At 32.4% G+C, this 19871-nt stretch overlaps 1 protein-coding gene across 1 annotated transcript in view; it reads right to left on the bottom strand.

Annotated features, from left to right (window-relative positions):
- LOC129218877 (homeobox protein MSX-2-like) overlaps window positions 1-19871 on the bottom strand; it is a 116117-nt gene that overhangs the window by 29536 nt on the left and 66710 nt on the right. The window contains exon 2 of the mRNA XM_054853198.1: window positions 6541-6615. Within this exon, the coding sequence (XP_054709173.1) occupies window positions 6541-6615 (75 nt within the window). The remainder of the gene's footprint in view (window positions 1-6540; window positions 6616-19871) is intronic.

Below are 19871 nucleotides of genomic sequence, written 5' to 3'. Positions count from 1 at the left end.
AAATAAATCAAACTTTCAGCATTATGTTCTACATACCTCACGAATACAAGTTGACGAATGTGGTAGTTTCAGATCAAAATGTCAAAATAATCTGTATTACACAATATTATATTTAGAAAACTTGATTTAATTTCCAACTTATGTTTCATAACTCCGACTTGTTGACTGCAAAAATGGATCTGAATTCATACCGAATTTCCTTTAAATATTTTGTTGAATGAGTGTGCTTTATTTACCTTCAAAGACAGATTGGACATTTACTGCCCATTAGTAATGCATCTATTATTTTATCCTATGTACCTTCATCGCGAAGCTCTAATGATGATAGAAAACTTGGGATTTTAAAAGCACCATTCATTTTAAAACTTGATCTACAAGCACTAAATATTTTCCTGTAGATGTTTGACGTAAACTACAATTTCAGTAATACTGCTTTTACGTTTTTTTTTATTATTATTTATTTATTTTATTTATTTATTTACTTATTTATTTTTTCATACGCACAATTTTAATGTTTCAACTGAAATTTTACTCACTGTAGAAACATAATCCAATCGTTTGTTTAAAAGCTACTTAGTCAGCAAAGGTCAAATGTGACTCAACAAGTGGATTTTTTTTTTGAATTCTTATTCAATCATAGTTTTTTCTATCAAATTTCGTTGAAGATATATTGGGCTGTATTTACTGCAATAGAAAGAGGGGGAAAATGATCCTTCATTCACTGAACAGATTCGCAAGTCAAGCCAATCGAGAGGAATATATGTGTTTCAACGCAATTTAGTTATTTATTGTTTATTTATATATTTATGATTTCTCAAATAATAGTTTAAACCTTATAGATTTTCATTGCTAGAAGCTCTCAGGATTACTTATATGTATAAAACAAAAAACTTCAGCTATTCAGCTGGATTTCTTTTCCTTTCAAAAGCTACAGAAAGCATTCTTGTTGATAAAAACTACTTGATATTTTTTAATAACAGAACTTTAAAATGCATATTGAACTTTACCAATAAATATTTTTACCAATAAATATAATACCAATAAATATCTTTGCTACAAAGTTCATATCCTGCTGAGTAAAAGGTATGTAAATATAGCACATGCAAAACTTTAATTAATTTTATTCACATAGCACTAAAAATCTCTGATAAACCATCTTGGCTGTGACTTAACTTGTAAACACCTCTTTTAAAACATTTCAATTAATGTTTTTCAGTTTTAACTGTTCAGTTCAGTTTCAGTGTTCAACAGTTTAAAAAAAAATCTAGGAAATTGCTTTTCTTTCACTCTTACTCCGAACAAGCAGAAAGTGCTTTGATGTAGAAATTACTTCAATGAATATTTCGTTTGAGTTGAATTGTATTTTAAAATGTATTATTTATTGTACAGAAGACGAGTTTTGTTTTTAGGTTCAATTGAATTTGTAACATCATTCAGAAATACTCATTTAATCAAATAACAAGTTACAGAGTGTTGAATATTTTATTTCATGCAATAAATAGTTTCTTTTCTTAAAAAAAAAGCAGAAGAATTAATAAGTATTGAATTTTACTCCATATAAAAAAATACGTTTCCTACAGAATACCAGCTTCAACTTTTCAAATTCAAACATTTTGATCTATACCTCCAGCAACAAACTATACTATCACTCAAAAACTCCTAAAGCATGTAAACAAATCAAACTGGACTACAACACTCAAAAACTCCTAAGGCGTGTAAACACATTCTTAGCCAAACAGAAATTGAATAATAAAACCGAATAACACACAGTCCTTAATTTTTGGGAAAAAAAGTTTTAGAAAAAATAATTGCATAACGAGCAGTAATACTGGTATAAATTCATTAATGTTATACTTCTAAGTTTCCTTTTAAGTATAATTATCATCGTCGTTATTATCATCATTGTTATTTATAATTATTACCATTATTTATGTTTGTACTATTATTATCACCATCATGATGATTATTATTATTTTTATGATAATAATATATTATTGTCATTTAACATCGACAATACAATTATTATCATTATAATCATAATTATTTATTATCTTTATCATTTATGTTTGTTAGAATTGCTTCACGATGACTATTACTATTATGATATTATAATGGTCATCAACACATTCATCATTACGTAGTAACATCACATGAAATATATCATTCATACTAAGAAGATCATTGTGCTATACCATCACTATATATTGCAAATAACATCGCAAAATTGCAACAATCCCTGTTTTAAAAAAAAAGAAATTTAAAAATAAAAAAATAAAATAAAAATAAACATCAAGAAAATGCGTGACAGTGAATAATTTTTTGACACTTAAATCTACTCTACTCAGATTACAGAATTTTTAACAACCATTATTTTCTCCTATCTTGCACAGCGATAAGTACTTCGACTCCTTTAAAACCTTTCGAGACGAAGAAAAGTGAAATGTCTATCTTTCCTGAATTTCGCTTTGTTTTGGGAGGTCAAAAGCATGCCGCGGCACCAACATAGTATTTCCATAAATCTCCCCTCCGGAACACACCTCTGACATCAACATGGTTAACCCCTCCCGTTTCGAGAGTTATTGACGCTTTAAAGTGTCCCTCGAAGCTCTAAACCGCTGAACATTGCTTTGAAAGACCCCTTCAAAAGAGTTACGGGCAAGTAACAGCACTTAAATTTGCGTTACTTCCACACTATATGCAATAAAAACATTGAGGGGTACGAATTGCATTTTAAATGCTAGAAAACAATAGAAGTTCTGTCTCTAATGAATTTCTTTCGGGGTTTTTTCATTAGTGTTATTAATATTACTTAACAAATGAAAAATTTTAATGATGCTGAAAAAGTTCATAGTCATCGGGAAAAGAGAAATTTTAGAGGAAAATCAATCCACATGTAGACGTACAGATTAATTTTAGAACAAAGAAACATTTTAAATGAATTCTAATTTCTTGTTAAGTATGAGTTTACAAAATGACGTTCATTTAAGGTATGAATTTTCAGTCCGTATTTGTGTTTTTTTATGGTTTGCTTTTATTGTGCACAAATATTATCTTGTTCAAGAGTTAAAAATTGTCAGAAAGGTTAATGCAAAGCTTTTTTAATGAACTGTTTTTTCTCTGATTTGCTTTTATTGTGCACAAATTAGTGGTACAAGAGCTAAAAATTTTCAGAACTGTCAGTAAAACAATTTTTAATGAATGTTTGGTACCTTAATACATTTTCCGGAAATTTCTCAAGCTATAATATTTACCAACTGGAGGGAGATTTTCCTAACACTTTCTTTCCAATAAAATTTAATCCATTCACGTTTTTGCGGAATATAAATTACATTAAACAATGCCGAATAAAAAGTGCATATTTTAGCTCATCACCAGGATGTTTTTTAACGTTCTGCTGATTCTAACATTCCGTACATACAACAAGGAGTGCGCGAGATCTGCATTCATAAAATCATCTATTTCTCTTCCATTAGGAGATTTTTCGATTTCGTCATTCCATTTTTAATGATTCTTCTGTGTCAGTTTCTGATTTGAATATGACATTGATTAGTGGAAATATTATCTTTTTTTTTTTCTTTTGATCGTCACAGAAGTGCACCCTTATTAGATTTTATCATTTCATCTTTTGCTTTGGAGCTATGTGGAAAGCACTGCACGGGGCTTAAACTTGAAGGGAGAAAATTAGGACTGCAATTAAAAATGCATTTTAAAACCTCTTAACGCTCTGATGTTCTCGTTTTTTTTTTTTGTTTTTTTTAGGGGGGGGGGGAATGTAGAGCGTATGCAATTTTTTCTGCTAGTTTTAGTTTACTTTTTATAGCATTGATTGAAGAAGAAGCATCTTCGAAATATACATCTCTATGTTTCTCTCAAACGTGTTCAAAAGCTTAAATTTATCATGTATCCTTATAGGGACACATTCGTAACATATTTGGAGAACATTTAAGATTATTTTTTCACTTACGGAGCACATGTGAAACACATTTTAATGCACAGTTAGGCAACTGTTGCACTTTTTCTGAATTAAAGTGTTCTAAACGTGTTTCCTATGTGTACTGGAAATTAGCAGTGTGATGTGTCCATTGATAACTATATGACCCTACGCCCACGTATCATACCAAATTGTTAAAAAAGCTTGTAGAAGACGGTATTTCGTCGACTAGATATCGTATTGAAGCTGAGCAATATTGTTCATCGATTTTTCTTTCAGTGTAACACAGAACAGTTTGAACGCATTCATTCACTATTTTCATTTTTTACACTTTATTAAGAGAAAGAAAAAAAAAGAAAGAAAGAAAAGAAAAGAAAAAGAGAAAAAAAATAGGGTTTTAAATGTTCTATGTAAATGTTGCATAAAATTCATTCTGTTTTCTATAATAAAAGCATCCACCTAACGCTCAGAGAAGCACATCTTTATTCGCAATTCAATGAGCATTAAAATTTTCTCCGAATATCTTTCTGTAGCAGTAATATTTATTTTAACTAAAAACTTGACGCAGACCAAAAAGTGCACAAGAATTTTTGCACTGCATTAGTGTAGCAACAATATAGTCTATACTTACTATCCTGTCATTAATAAAAATATATGATAATTCAATGCGTAACAGACTTTTAAAGCTAACAAGGAAAATTTTATTAAGGATAAGAATTACTGATATTTTGCCAATTTAATCATTAATTTCAAGAAGGTGAGTATAACATGTTTATAAATGGGATCAAATTGAAATTATTTAAGGGACCTAATGATGCGACATGATTTATTCAAAGAAGGAACATCCCAGAAACTATACCGATGGAGAAACTTTTTGTTCCGAAACCCACGTTAAATTGGAAAATTCGTAAACAGATCGTACGAGCAGGAGTAAATTTCAATGGTTATTGTTCTATTTATTGTTATCTTTATCAATAGACGTAATCAAAAGAAGAAATATTACTGTATTATATCACACGAATCAAATAATACTAGTCTCATGACCTTTTACACATCTGCATAAGTTTATGTAATTGATCATTCTTCTGCGAATCGTAAATGACTCGAAGGCCAAATAATAGAAGCTTAAGATGGTCGGATAAGGGCTCGGGATCACAGGTTCTTCGTCCCTGAATTACAATAGAATAAAAATTCAACATTTAGGAAAGTTTAAACTGTGTATCGGAAAAAATAAAATTTTTAGAAGCACATGGCGCATGGTTTCTTCAAGGTATTGATATTCGAGAAAAATGCTCAAATACACCTTTAAAAATAATTTAAGTTTCAAATATGAAATCAGCTACCAAATTTTTGATTACAAGTATTACCAGTCAGTGCCGAAACTAGGGAGAAGCGGTGCCTTTGCCCCTGGCGGCAACTCCTGAGGGAGCCCAATTTACCCTATTCCAGAGTTGTTTTCGTTGAAACTCGATGTAAAAATTTGAAGGACAACAAAAGGAAGGGCGGCAGAATCAATTTTTGTCCCGGCGTGGGAGAAAGCGAAGATCCGGCACGGTTACCAGTGATGCAACCGTAATTTTCTCCTGAGGTGGGAGAGGTTTACTTCATATGTTTGCATGTAGTATATTTGTTTATTAAGATTGATAGTTAGGCTCAAAAATTAAGTGCTCTGGGAGTCCAGACCTCGGTCTAATTGGTTCAATTTTAACGGTCTAAAATCGGTTTAATTTTAAGAGATTGGCTTTTTTCATCGAGTTGCGCTTTTTATTTGTTTTCTCTTTGATACTGGGAGAACTTTCAAGTTATACTGATAGTATGATAAGAAGAAATATGTATTTTGTGTTCGCTTCATAAAACCAATAGTTTGTTTAATAAAAACAGTATGTATGGGCTAACTCTACATCAGTAACATTTACTTCGTGTAACAACTCTGTCAAGATATATTGGTATTATACAAAATATTATTATTTGTCTGACTTCCAACTATGTAATGAAAGAAAAAAATAAATGCCAATTCTGGATTCGTCAATAAAGGTACACTATTTCTCCTAAATTCTTTGACAGTGCTGCTACGAAATAATAGAGTCACACCAGCAGTTTAGGCTGTAAAAATATTTTTTTTTCTTCGGAAGAAAATCATAGGGGTTTGTGTGGCCATGACTGAAGACAAGAAGAGGAGACGAGGCAATGGGAAAGGGCAATGGGAGCTAGCAAGTTATTAATACCAGTAACAAAAGTTATTCCTTGAACCCTTTTCATAAAAATATGTATCTTGTTTTTGTTTAAATAGATAAGCTCCTATTGGACTTTCTGAATGAGTTCCGCACCAGTTTAATATTCCATAATTATGGTTCAGAGGTAAACATACTATAAAATGAAATAAAATAAAGAAAAGCAGAGGAAAATGCATAGTTACATTTGTTAACTTCAGTAATATTCTTTAGAGTTAATCTTCTCGTGTTCCATTGATGAAGACCTCGTTTTTAGTTTAAATCCCAAAAGGTACAACGTATTTATCTTTTTTTTTCTTCCTTTTTTTGCAAAATAAATCATGTGAGTTACTGTTTAAACTCTATACGGAGAATCAAAATATACTGAATAGAACTTACTGTTTGGTGGAGAAATGGACCGAGATGCTTGAAGCCAAGGAAATGCAGAGCCTAATGGATGTGCCCAACATGGGGCTGCGATCGGAACTCCTGCCGCTTGGGACTGTAAAGTAATGGGCCGAGACCCTAAACCGGCACTGATAGTTCCCGAAACTTGCAAACTTTTACTATCTTCGGTTGAGTCCAATATACCATCGACAGTAAATCGTTTGGGCGTTTGTTCTACAGATCTTCTAGCTGGCGGTGAGGGGGAATTTCGAAAAGTTCTGCTTTTATCTCCTAAAAGGTAGTCCACTGAGAAAGAAATGCACGATTTTGATACTGCTGACGCATAAAATTTTTCTGGTCCCCCTCTTGAAGCTACTAAGCGGTCATTAGGATTTCTGTAAGGGGGTGTAGGGCTGTGTGAGAGGTCGTTCGTGTCATCAAAATGTCCCGAAACAGGTGGTGAGGGGGACGACGCGACTGGTGACGGAATGTTGACCTCTGCCATGTCTTGTACTACCGAACAACTGAGCTGCATTTCCAGAAATATATTATTTTCCAGTCACCAAACACAAATGCAGAACACTTTATCCACGCGTTTGAAGCATGTTTGCAGAAGTTCCACCAGAAACCGAAACTTTCAAAATCGGCTCCCAACGAGTCACTCGCTTCCTGATATTAGTCTGTAGCATTCATCTTCTGATTCTTTTCCTCCATCAGCGACAGTTGAAAGAGGCGGTAACATCAAAACTCGCAAGTTTTTCTATTGGCTGTTGATTGTGACAAAGTCTCTAGTGCGCAGTCGGGGACAGCCTCTACGCTGGAGGGACGGACTGACAACCCCCTTGCCGTATCCTCGGAAGCCACAACCCTCAGGCTAGCAGATAGGATAGCTTGTCAGCTGTCGTGTACATTTTAAGTGCTCTTAATTAACACATCAGAGTCGTTCTCCCCATTTTTTTTTTGCCTCGGAGGGTAAAAAAGCCCGAAGTTATGAATGACAGCTCGTTTTTCGTTGCTGGTAGCGAGTAAAGATTTAAAGGAACTTCAGAGTGGGACGCGAGCTACAGGTATGGTATGTTCTGAGGAGAAATTGACAAGATGACGGGCTCCCATTAGGGACTCAAAATAATTATACTTAATGAGTTTCGATTAAAATGTGATGTGATTCGTATGTATTGACACAGATATACTTTCAAGCAATTGTTTATGTTTGATATGCGGGTATCGTAATTAATTTTAATTTATAAATGTTTATGCAAGGATAAAAACACTATTTTCTTCGGAAACAATGAAACCTTGCTTGTTCCATCTCCAATCTAGGATTAAAAGACATTTACTTAACTTCTTAAAGTTTAAAAAATATTTTATAATTCGGAAAAAGTGATATAAATAATCAGGGGTGCCCATCCCCCAAGAGCAGGGACGCAACCCCTCCCCCCCATATACCACGAAGACCCTCAAAGAGCGAACCTTCTCCCCCTAAAAAACCAGAAAAATACCTCAAAAACACTCGCTTCTTAAAAATTTCAACAGCGCAGTCTTGCGACATGATCTCCCCCCACCTCCCCCTCATTTGTTGAGCACCCCTGAAATAAATAAGTAAGTAACGAAACATTACAAAGTAATGATGAACTGAGTACGCATGGGAAGCATATTCAATTCATTTATTCCTGAATCATAAATCAATAAAAAAAATTTTTTTTTTCAAAGGTTTTTTGAAAATTGCAATAAAAGTTGATTAAAAGAATTTCCAATTTTGCTGTGCACTTTCATCCAAAGTTAGTGAAATATAGAAACAAATGTTTGAATTGAAAAAATATAAATATAGATATGTGTAAACAGTAAACTCGATATAATTACGTATTTTGCTAATTTTGTTTCGACTCATATTATATAACACGTGACCGGAAATTGCGACGCAATAATTTCTCAAATCTAAAACTATGAGTTAATTTAATTAAAATGACATTAAGTGTTCAAATACTGTATTTAAAAAAAGTCCTAAAATTTAAAAAAAAAAAAGAAAAAACATCTTATATTACTTGTACGTTATTGCAATGCATTTTTCCTAAATTTAATTAGTCTAGAAGATATTTAGGAGGACACAAAATGCATTGACTCATTTTCATCAGTTTAAACATTAATACAAGTATAAATTTTTGACACCTTACCCAAAAATAATAAAGGTTTATCCTATATTCTCTCAGCTCACACAAAGTACGCATCGAGCACATATTCATTGAATGAACTCTACAAATCTTGATTTGTTTTTTATTATCGTTACAAAAAAATTATAAATACCCTATGAAAAAAAATTCCAATGGTGGAAGTAAATGCCAAGACAATTGGGCTCATCGCAAGTGATCCCTTTTGTTATCCTTAGTAAAGGGATAAAATTTTGTTGCAGTGTTATGAAAAAACTCGCCTTTTATTTGAATGCACTGGTTTGTTTTACTTTTGGTTTTCAAATCTGGCAAACAGAACTAAAATTTAATTTACGTAACTTTTCAACGTAATTAAAAGCAGGGTCGTGACCAGACTTTTATTCCCCGTAGGTTTTTACAAAACACATTTCGCATGAAATCTATATGATCAATAAAATTTGATTTCATTTGTATATTCTACTGATTTTTGCTATAATAGGTTGTTTAAGTAAGGTCTGCTGCTTTAAAAGCATTAGCATGAGGAAATATAAAAAATAACGTATACACTATCTTTTCTGAGCATCTATTCTTTTCAGTTGCTGTAAAGGCTTGAAATATTAGGGGTATAAAACCCCCCGAAAATACAGGGTTGAAGTTATGCGCTTCAGGCTTCAGGTGTCAATTTTTTCCCCCTTCATTTCGTATACACTGTTAAAAAAATTTCCTGAAAATAACGGATAAAGTACCGGCAGCAAAGTTGCCGTAAATATTACGTTTCCGTTAAATTATTTACCGTGACTTAACAGAAGTTCCATTTCTCATTTCTCCGTTTAGTTCTGTTCATCCATTTATAAATTTTCCGTGATTTAACGAAAATTCCATTTCTCTTCTTTCCGTTGATCTATTTTTCCGTTTTTAAATTTTCTGTGTCTTTACAGAACTTTCGGTTCTTGATTTTTCGTTGCGCTATTTTTTCGTTTTTCATTTTCACATATTTTACTGAAATTTCATTCTCGTTTTTTTATTCTATCTTTAAAATTATATAATATATGTATAATAGAAAAATAGATAACCATTCAAAAACTATTATTTTTTACTTTGTATTTATTACTAAAATATATTTTAAGTGAAAATTTTGCTTGTAACTTACCTACCATACACCTTCAGATGAATCAAATTAATCAAATAGTACAAGCAGAAAAATTGATGGATTTGATTATGACACCAATTGTCCCTGCTGATACTGTTCGATATTCTCTTCGTCGTACATTGTCTGGGGTGGCATGGAAAAGCATATATGAAAAATAGAATATTTTTATTTGAAGAATGAGTCAAATAAAATACCACTAAAAACCTGTTGACTTTATCATGGAATAATATACCTGATTGGAGAGTATACCAATTTACTGTGTTTAAAAGCAGAATCATTGACATACACGTGAAGAATTTTTGGCTCAGATGATGTATACCCCCCCCCCCCCCCCGGTGATTTCCGCATTTTTCACTCATTGGAATAGCAACATAGATTTTTAGTGCATAATCATTATACTTAGGCTAAACATATCAATCAGTTCGTTTTACCCTAAATGTTTTTACAAGAAACTTGCAATAATCTCAAATAAGTTGTTGGATAAGGTCCTAATAAAATAAATTAAGTAATTTATATTTATTATCAGAAATGAAATCCCGAAAGGAGTAATGAATGTTTCCAGATTTCTAAGTACACTGTTAAAAAAAAACTGAAAATTCAGGTAGTTTTCTGACTGATTTTAACAGAATATTTCCGTAATGCTTCAAAATGTAATTTTTCCTTACAAAAACGTAAACATCCCGACGAAAACGGAATTTTTCCATTTCTAGGATTGCCGCTGTGCTGTACTTTGCTCCGATTAGTCTTCAAGTCATGATAAACATCACTTATTGATAGTGCTTATTAATCGCACTGTTACATTTTGCTAATTAAAAGCATATTTAGAATAACAACTCAGATGCTGTAGACGAAATAGATAGCTTGCTGTTTCATGTCTGGAGAGTAATACACTGGTATGTCGAAATTGTTTATACGCCTTTGAGCTTTGTAGGTTTGGAAAAATGTTCGCGCCATTTTTAGACTGGCAGATGTGTTTTGATCGCCCTGGTGATTTGATGTGGGTTTTACTGAGTCAGTATTAGAATATTTTTGTGGTTTTAATATTTTGCTCAATACGTTGAATAATTCTATTCGTTAGTCATATTGTGTGCTCTAGCAGTGAGAATAGTTTAAGGATCTCGTGTCATCAATTTAAAATAAAGCCTATGGGATTAGCTGTATCCAGATGCATTTAGCACCGCTGGTCATATGTAAGTGTTGTTGAATATCTTTGTACATGTTAATATACAAATGTATTTTCCTTGTTAATATGCATTTGATAGAATTCCGATGATAGTTTATTTAGAATTTATATAACTATTATAGAGTTATTTTTTATTGCTCTTACGCATTCTTGAAAGTCATTAATACGCTAAATGCCATTTCGTATCTATACCGAAGATGATCGTGGTGTGCGAGCAAGATAGGAAAAATTACTCAGTTTTTTTTTTTGGGGGGGGGGGGGGGGGTTATTCGCTTCACAGTTTGAATACTGAAAGTAACTATTTTAAATCTCTAAATAAAGTTGTATTGTTGATCTATGATATATACAATGAAAGTTTTGGCAACAATAAGTACTTAATTTAATTTATTAAGATCTTATCCAACAACTTATTTGAGATTATTGCAAGTTTCTTGGGAAAACAGTTCGGGTAAAACGAACTGATTGATATTGATATATGCTTAAGTAATAATGATTATGTACTAAAAATCTATGTTGCGATTCCAATGAGTGAAAAATTTGGATATCATGGGGGGGGGGGGGGGGATGTAGCATCTGAACCAAAAATCTTTCACGTGCATGTCAATGATTCTGTTTTTAAACACAATAGATATGCGGTACTCTCTGTCAGGTATATTATTATATGATAACGTCAACCTGTTTTTAATAGCATTTTATTTGACATATTCTGCAAATAAAAATATCATATTTTTCATGTATGTTTTTCCATGCCACCCCAGACAATGTACGACGAAGGGAATATCGAACAGTATCAGCAGTTATAATTGGTGTCCTATTCAATTCCATCAATTTTTCTGCTAGTACTATTTGATTAATTTGACTCATCTGAAGTTGATATAAAAAGTTTAGGTCAGCAAATGGATGCTTGGTATGTTAGGTAAGTTCTCTCTCCAGATGTTAATTTAAAAAATCTTTGAGTAACAAAATGCAAATAAAAAAAAAGGAATAATTTTAGAACAGTTAACTATATCTGTATTATATATCATTTTAAAGAACTAAATTTTTAATGAAACGAAAAGTCAATACTTGACACAACTTTTTAAATATTTTTTGAAAATAAAATCTTTTTACTTAAATACGGGAAAGTGAGAAATGGAAAAATATCGCAATGAAAAAATAAGGAACGTAAATTCTGTTAAAACACAGAAAGATCGTAAATGAACGGAAAAATAAGAAATGGAATTTCCGTTCAGTCACGAGAAATTTATAAACGGAAACTTACAACTACGGAGAAATAAGAAATGGAACTTCTGTTAAATCACGGAAAGTCATTGAACGGAAACGTAATATTTACGGCAACTTTGCTGCCGGTACTTTCTCCGTTATTTTCAGGAAATTTTTTTAACAGTGTAGTCAAGAAAACTTATTCTTGTCAAAATTTTAATCGTATTTTCAAAGATTAACAATCTACTATGCCTTTTCGCAAAAAATATAACAGCAAGAAATACTTTTATTTAGAGATTTAAAATGTTTACTTTCAATCAGCCAAAAAAAAAAAAAAAAAAAAAAACTGAGTGATTTTTTCTGTCTTGCTCACTGTTAAAAAAATTTCCTGAAAATAACGGATAAAGTACCGGCAGCAAAGTTGCCGTAAATATTACGTTTCCGTTAAATTATTTTCCGTGACTTAACAGAAGTTCCATTTCTCATTTCTCCGTTTAGTTCTGTTCTTCCATTTATAAATTTTCCGTGATTTAACGAAAATTCCATTTTTCTTCTTTCCGTTGATCTATTTTTCCGTTTTTAAATTTTCCGTTCATCTATTTTTCCGTTTTTATATTTTCTGTGTCTTTACAGAACTTTCGGTTCTTGATTTTTCGTTGCGCTATTTTTTCGTTTCTCATTTTAACACATTTTACTGAAATTTCATTCTTGTTTTTCTATCCTATGTTTAAAATGATATATAATAGAAAAATAGTTAACTATTCAAGAACTATTATTTTTTTAATTTGTATTTATTACTCATATATTTTAAGTGAAATTTTTGCTTGATAACTTACCTTTCAAGGCATCTATCTCGAAATTTGCACCTTCAGATGAATAAAAATAATCGAAAAGTACCAGCAAGGAAATTAGTGGATTTAAATATAACACCAATTTTTGATGCTGATACTGTTCGATATTTCCGTCCACATCTCCTCGTACATATTCTGGCGTGGCATGGAAAAGCATACTTGAAAAATAGAATATCTTTATTTGCAGAATGAGTCAAATAAAATACCATCAAAAACCGGTTGACTTTATCATGGAATAATATACCTGATGGAGAGTACCGCATACCAATTTACCGTGTTTAAAAACAGAATCATTGACATACACGTGAAGAATTTTTTGCTCAGATGATGTATATCCCCCCCCCCTCCTCCTCGGTGATTTCCGCATTTTTCACTCATTGGAATAGCAACATAGATTTTTAGTGCATAAGCATTATACTTATGCTAAAAATATCAATCAGTTCGTTTTACCCGAAATGTTTTTACAAGAAACTTGCAATAATCTCAAATAAGTTGTTGGATGAGATCCTAAGGAAATAAATTAAATAATTTATATTTTTTATTATAAATGAAATCCCGAAAGGAGTAATGAATGTTTCCAGATTTCTAAGTAGTCAAGAAAACTTATTCTTGTCAAAATTGTAATTGTATTTTCAAAGATTAACAATCTACTATGCCTTTTCGCAAAAAATATAACAGCAAGAAATACTTTTATTTAGAGATTCAAAATGTTTACCTTCAATCTGTCAAAAAAAAAAAAAAAAAACGGAGTGATTTTTTCTGTCTTGCTTGCACACCACGATAATCTCCGGTTGATACGAAATGTTGACCATTTAACCTTTTAATGACTTTCAACAATAACAACGCGTTAGAGCAAAAACAGTAACTTTATAATAGTTCTATAAATTCTAAATCAAGCTACCAACGGAATTCTATCAAATGCACATTAACAAGAAAAATACATTTGTATATTAACATGTACAAAGATATTCAACAATACTTACATGTGACCAGCGGGGCTAAATTTAAGTGTCTCCATTGCATCTGGACACAAGTAATCCAATAGCCTTTATTTTAAATGGATAACACGAGATCCTAAAACTATTCTCACCGCTAGAACACACAATATGACTAACGAATAGAATTGTCGTCGACGACGACGAACGTCGTCTAACGAATAGAATTTCGAAGTATTGAGCAAAATAATGCACCGCAATAATATTCTAATACTGACTCAGTAAAACCCACATCAAATCTCCAAGGCGATCAAAACACATCTGCCTGTCTGAAAATGGCGCAAACATTTTTCCAAACTTACAAAGCCCAAAGGCGTAAAAACAGTTTCTAGTACTAGTATATTACTTTCCAGACATGAAATAGCAAGCTATCTGTTTTGTCTCGGCATCTGAGTTGTTATTCTAAATAAGCTTTTAATTAACAACATGTAACAGTGCGATTTAATAAGTACTATCAAAAAGCGATGTTTATCATAACTTGAAGGCTAATCAGAATACTAACAAAGTATAGCACAGCGGCAACCCTAGAAATGGAAAAATTCTGTTTTCATCACTTCCTTTCGTGATATTTCTGTTCTTGGAAGGAAAAAATAAGTTTTGAAGCATTACGGAAATATTCTGTTAAAATCAGTCAGAAAACTACCTGAACTTTCAGGTTTTTTTTAACAGTGCTCGCAACCACGATAATCTACGGTTGATACGAAATGTTGGCATTTAATGTTTTAATGACTTTCAAAAGAATACAATGCGTTGGAGCAAAAACAATAACTTCATAATAGTTCTATAAATTCTAAATCAGCTACCATCGGAATTCTATCAAATGCATATTAACAAGAAAAATACATTTGTATATTAACATACACTCTAAGAAATTTCATAATCAACAATACTTACATGTGTCCAGCGGTGCTAAATTTAAGTATCTCCATTGCATCTGGATACAAGTAATCCAATAAATAGCCTTTATTTTAAATGGATAACACGAGATCCTAAAACTATTCTCACCGCTAGAACACACAATATGACTAACGAATAGAATTGTCGTCGACGACGACGAACGTCGTCTAACGAATAGAATTTCGAAGTATTGAGCAAAATAATACACCGCAATAATATTCTGATACTGACTCAGTAAAATCCACAACAAATCACCGGGGGGATCAAAACACATCTGCCTGTCTGAAAATGGCGCGATCATTTTTACCAAACCTACAAAGCCTAAAGGAGTAAAAACAATTTCGACATACGAGTATATTACTCTCCAGACATGAAATAGCAAGCTATCTATTTTGTCTACAACATCTGAGATGTTATCTAAATAAGCTTTTAATTAACAACATGTAACAGTGCGATTTAATAAGCACAATCAAAAAGTGACGTTTATCATAACTTGAAGGCTAATCAGAATACTAAGAAAGAACAGCACAGCGGCAACCCTAAAAATGGAAAAATTCCGTTTTCGTTATTTTCTTTCGTGATATTTCTGTTTTTGTAAGGAAAAAATGCGTTTTGAAGCTATTACAGAAATATTCTGTTAAAATCAGTCAGAAAACTACCTGAATTTTCAGGTTTTTTTTAACAGTGCACTGTTAAAAAAATTTCCTGAAAATAACGGATAAAGTACCGGCAGCAAAGTTGCCGTAAATATTACGTTTCCGTTCAATTATTTTCCGTGACTTAACAGAAGTTCCATTTCTCATTTCTCCGTTTAGTTCTGTTCTTCCATTTATAAATTTTCCGTGATTTAACGAAAATTCCATTTCTCTTCTTTCCGTTGATCTATTTTTCCGTTTTTGAATTTTCCGTTCATCCATTTTTTCGTTTTTAAATTTTCTGTATCTTACAGAACTTTCGGTTCTTGATTTTTCGTTGCGCTATTTTTTCGTTTCTCATTTTCACGTATTTTACTGAAATTTCATTCTCGTTTTTTTATCCTATCTTTAAAATGATATATAATAGAAAAATAGATAACCATTCAAAAACTATATATTTTTTTTAATTTGTATTTATTACTGAAATATATTTTAAGTGAAAATTTTGCTTGATAACTTACCTGTCATACAGCTCTTTTTCAAGCATCAATCACGAAACTCAGATGAATCAAATTAATCAAATAGTGTCAGCAGAAAAATTGATGGATTTGAACATGACACCAATTATCCCTGCTGATACTGTTCGATATCCCCTTCGTCGTACATTGTCTAGGGTGGCATGGAAAAGCATATATGAAAAATAGAATATTTTTATTTGCAGAATGAGTCAAATAAAATACCATTAAAAACCGGTTGACTTTATCATGGAATAATATACTTGATTGGAGAGTATACCAATTTACTGTGTTTAAAAGAAGAATCATTGACATACACGTAAAGAATTTTTGGCTCAGATGATGTATACCTCCCCCCCCCCGGTGATTTCCGCATTTTTCACTCATTGGAATAGCAACATAGGTTTTTAATGCATAATTATTATACTTAGGCTAAACATATCAATCAGTTTGTTTTACCCGAAACATTTTTACAAGAAACTTGCAATAATTTCAAATAAGTTGTTGGATGAGATCCTAATAAAATAAATTAAGTAATTTATATTTATTATTATGAATGAAATCCCGAAAGGAGTAATGAATGTTTCCAGATTTCTAAGTAGTCAAGAAAACTTATTCTTGTCAAAATTTTAATCGTATTTTCAAAGATTAACAATCTGCTATGCCTTTTCGCAAAATATATAACAGCAAGAAATACTTTTATTTAGAGATTTAAAATGTTTACTGTTTTTTAAAATGTCAAAAAAAAAAAAAAAAAACTGAGTGATTTTTTTTTTTTTTGCTCGCACACCACGGTAATCTCCGGTTGATACGAATTGTTGGCATTTAACGTTTTCATGACTTTCAAGAATTCAATGCGTTAGAGCAAAAACAACAACTTTATAATAGTTCTATAAATTCTAAATCAGCTACTATCGGAATTCTATCAAATGCATATTAACAAGAAAAATACATTTGTATATTAACATGAACAAAGATATTTAACAATACTTACATGTGACCAGCGGTGCTAAATTTAAGTATCTCCATTGCATCTGGATACAAGTAATCCAATAAATAGCCTTTATTTTAAATGGATAACACGAGATCCTCAAACTATTGTTCGAAGTATTGAGCAAAATAATACACCGCAATAATATTCTAATACTGACTAAGTAAATCCCACAACAAATCACCTGCGAGATCAAAACACATCTGCCTGTCTGAAAATGGCGCGAACATTTTTCCCAACCTACAAAGCCAAAGGCGTAAAAACGATTTCGACATACGAGTATATTACTCTCCAGACATGAAATAGCAAGCTATCTATTTTGTCTACGACACCTGAGCTGTTATTCTAAATAAGCTTTTAATTAACAACATGTAACAGTGCGATTTAATAAGCACTATCAGAAAGTTATGTTTATCATAACTTGAAGGCTAATCAGAATACTAAGAAAGAACAGCACAGCGGCAACCCTAGAAATGGAAAAAAATCCGTTTTCGTTATTTAATTTCGTGATATTTCTGTTATTTTGAGGAAAAAATACGTTTTGAAGCCATTACGGAAATATTCTGTTAAAATCAGTCAGAAAACTACCTGAACTTTCAGGTTTTTTTTAACAGTGTACTCATACACTTGCATTTTAAGCTTTTTTTTTTTTTTTGACTTTTATAAAATATCGTAAAACGAGCTGATGTCTGCATCACATGACTTCCTTTTACGCCAATTTAATGTTAATAGCGCCTTGGGGTAAGCAAGGAAATACTAAATACACTCTATAACAAAAAATCGACGCACCAAGAAGGAGTAGTCCGATTGAGACGAAAATTGGTGGATAAGAAGACAATGCACAGAAGAGTAAATGATTAAATTCTCAGAACAATTGAATGTATTATGTCGGAGTTACATTAACAAGTTCAATAAGGTGTTGACCTGCCTCTAGCCTGGATAAAAGCTGAAGCTAGGCGTGGCAAAGACCGATAAAGCTCCCGGAGGGTGCCCTGCGGTTATTTCCTGCTAAATTCGCTCCAATTGTCGAACGAGGTTATCAACATTCCTTGCCAGATGCAATCGCCGTCCCATCATATCCCAGACATGCTCGATGGGAGAGAGTTCTGGCGAATTGGCAGGCCACGGAAAAGTTTGACAAGCTTGCCGACAGTTCATAGCAACACGTGCTGTATGTTATCTGGCATTGTCCTGCTGAAAACCAAAATCCTCTGGAGTAGCCTGAGTGGAATATTGTTATGCTTCTGTAAGCGTAAGGAATACACTCAAAACCTTTTAATTACTAAGTGCACAATATTTTTCTCCGAAGAAGAAAGCAATGAAAAACTTGACATTATGTATGCTTTCTAACCTGTAGAAATTGCCTGGGGATGATATTGACATCGTAAAGCTAATTATAAATGTGCATTGTAACTTGAAAATTATATTGGATGAATTAGCTGAGCGATCTGAAATATTCAGCACTACTCGAAAAGAGGTGAAAAAACTTGGATGAAACACAGGATGACTCGCATGACAGTGCAGTTACGTTAAGCCACTCAAGTTTTTGAAGGTCTCTATAAAGTGAGAGGTAAAATTAGCAATCATTCGGTGAAACTAATTAACTTCCTTCACCCTGCTGTAATGAATCAAATGCTCTGATACAATTACTAACGTTAATGAAGCAAGAAGGGTATTTTCAATGCAAGTGAGGCGTGATACAGCAATACACAAATCAAAATGACATCGTTTTTGCACGAAATTTGCAGTCCTTGAGCAGAAACCAAACATGATCGCCATAGGAAAAGACAAATCAATTTTAGAAGATGATGAAATTCATGGGAATCACTAGCGCCGACTCCATGGGGGTTGTAGCCCCCCCCCCTCCCCAATAACTTGTGTTTGTGAGTGCCATTTTTTAGAAGGAATGGCGAGTGCTTTTGCTTGAAGAGTACTTTATGCGAAGAAAAATGTCTTTTCACTTAACGTCATTGATATTTGTGATGTTAGATAAATTTGCAGACCTTTGAAACTAAATATTAAGGTAAAGACTTTATTTAATATACTAAGAGATGTTGTAGTCCGCCTTGACTTATCTTTAAAGGACTTAAGAGGACTGCTTTGCGGTGTGCCAAATGTGAGGGGGGAGTTTGGTGGAATTCAAAAGTTAATTTTAATTTTACTGCCCCAATCAATGTATGTCCACTAGGGTGTCCCGAAAAAAAATTTTTCCGTTTTTCTTAATGCAAGACCTCTCAAAATTTGCGAAATCGATCGTAAATTACAAAAATAATTTAAAAAATAGAATAAAACTATATCTTCAGGGCTCTACCGATTGTCAAAGTTTTGAAAAATTGTCATTTTTATGGCAACTGAAAAAGAAGTACTGTGAATAAAGTTATAAATTTACTGTGAAATAAAAGCTCGACAGCTGAAATAAAAAGATCGTGATTCGTAATATCAACACGAACAGAAAAAAAAAAAACATATGGTGATTACTACTGTAAATGCCTATATGGGAATAACCCCCATTTCCGCAGTAGAATCGTCCACGAAGCTTGGCGCCACGTCTCGATTTGCATGCAACAATATGTTACTGACGACTTCGACTTTGTTTGGTTTCAACTTGCTAATTCCTTTTACTTGTTTCGAGGGCTTTCTTGGCTTGACTCACGGGTGTTTTCTTCGTAGCCAAAGTAATTTTAATGCTATAAAAGTACAGTTGGAATTGTTAGTGTTATATGCCGATTCTGTTAGTTTTAAGTAATGAGTTCGAGACGTAGTGAGACTACACTGTAAA

The sequence above is a fragment of the Uloborus diversus genome, chromosome 3 (genome assembly GCF_026930045.1).
Source record: "Uloborus diversus isolate 005 chromosome 3, Udiv.v.3.1, whole genome shotgun sequence".
Lineage (NCBI taxonomy): Eukaryota > Metazoa > Arthropoda > Arachnida > Araneae > Uloboridae > Uloborus > Uloborus diversus.
The sequence above is the reverse complement of the archived record's forward strand: the minus strand, read 5'-3'. Positions and strand labels throughout refer to the sequence as shown.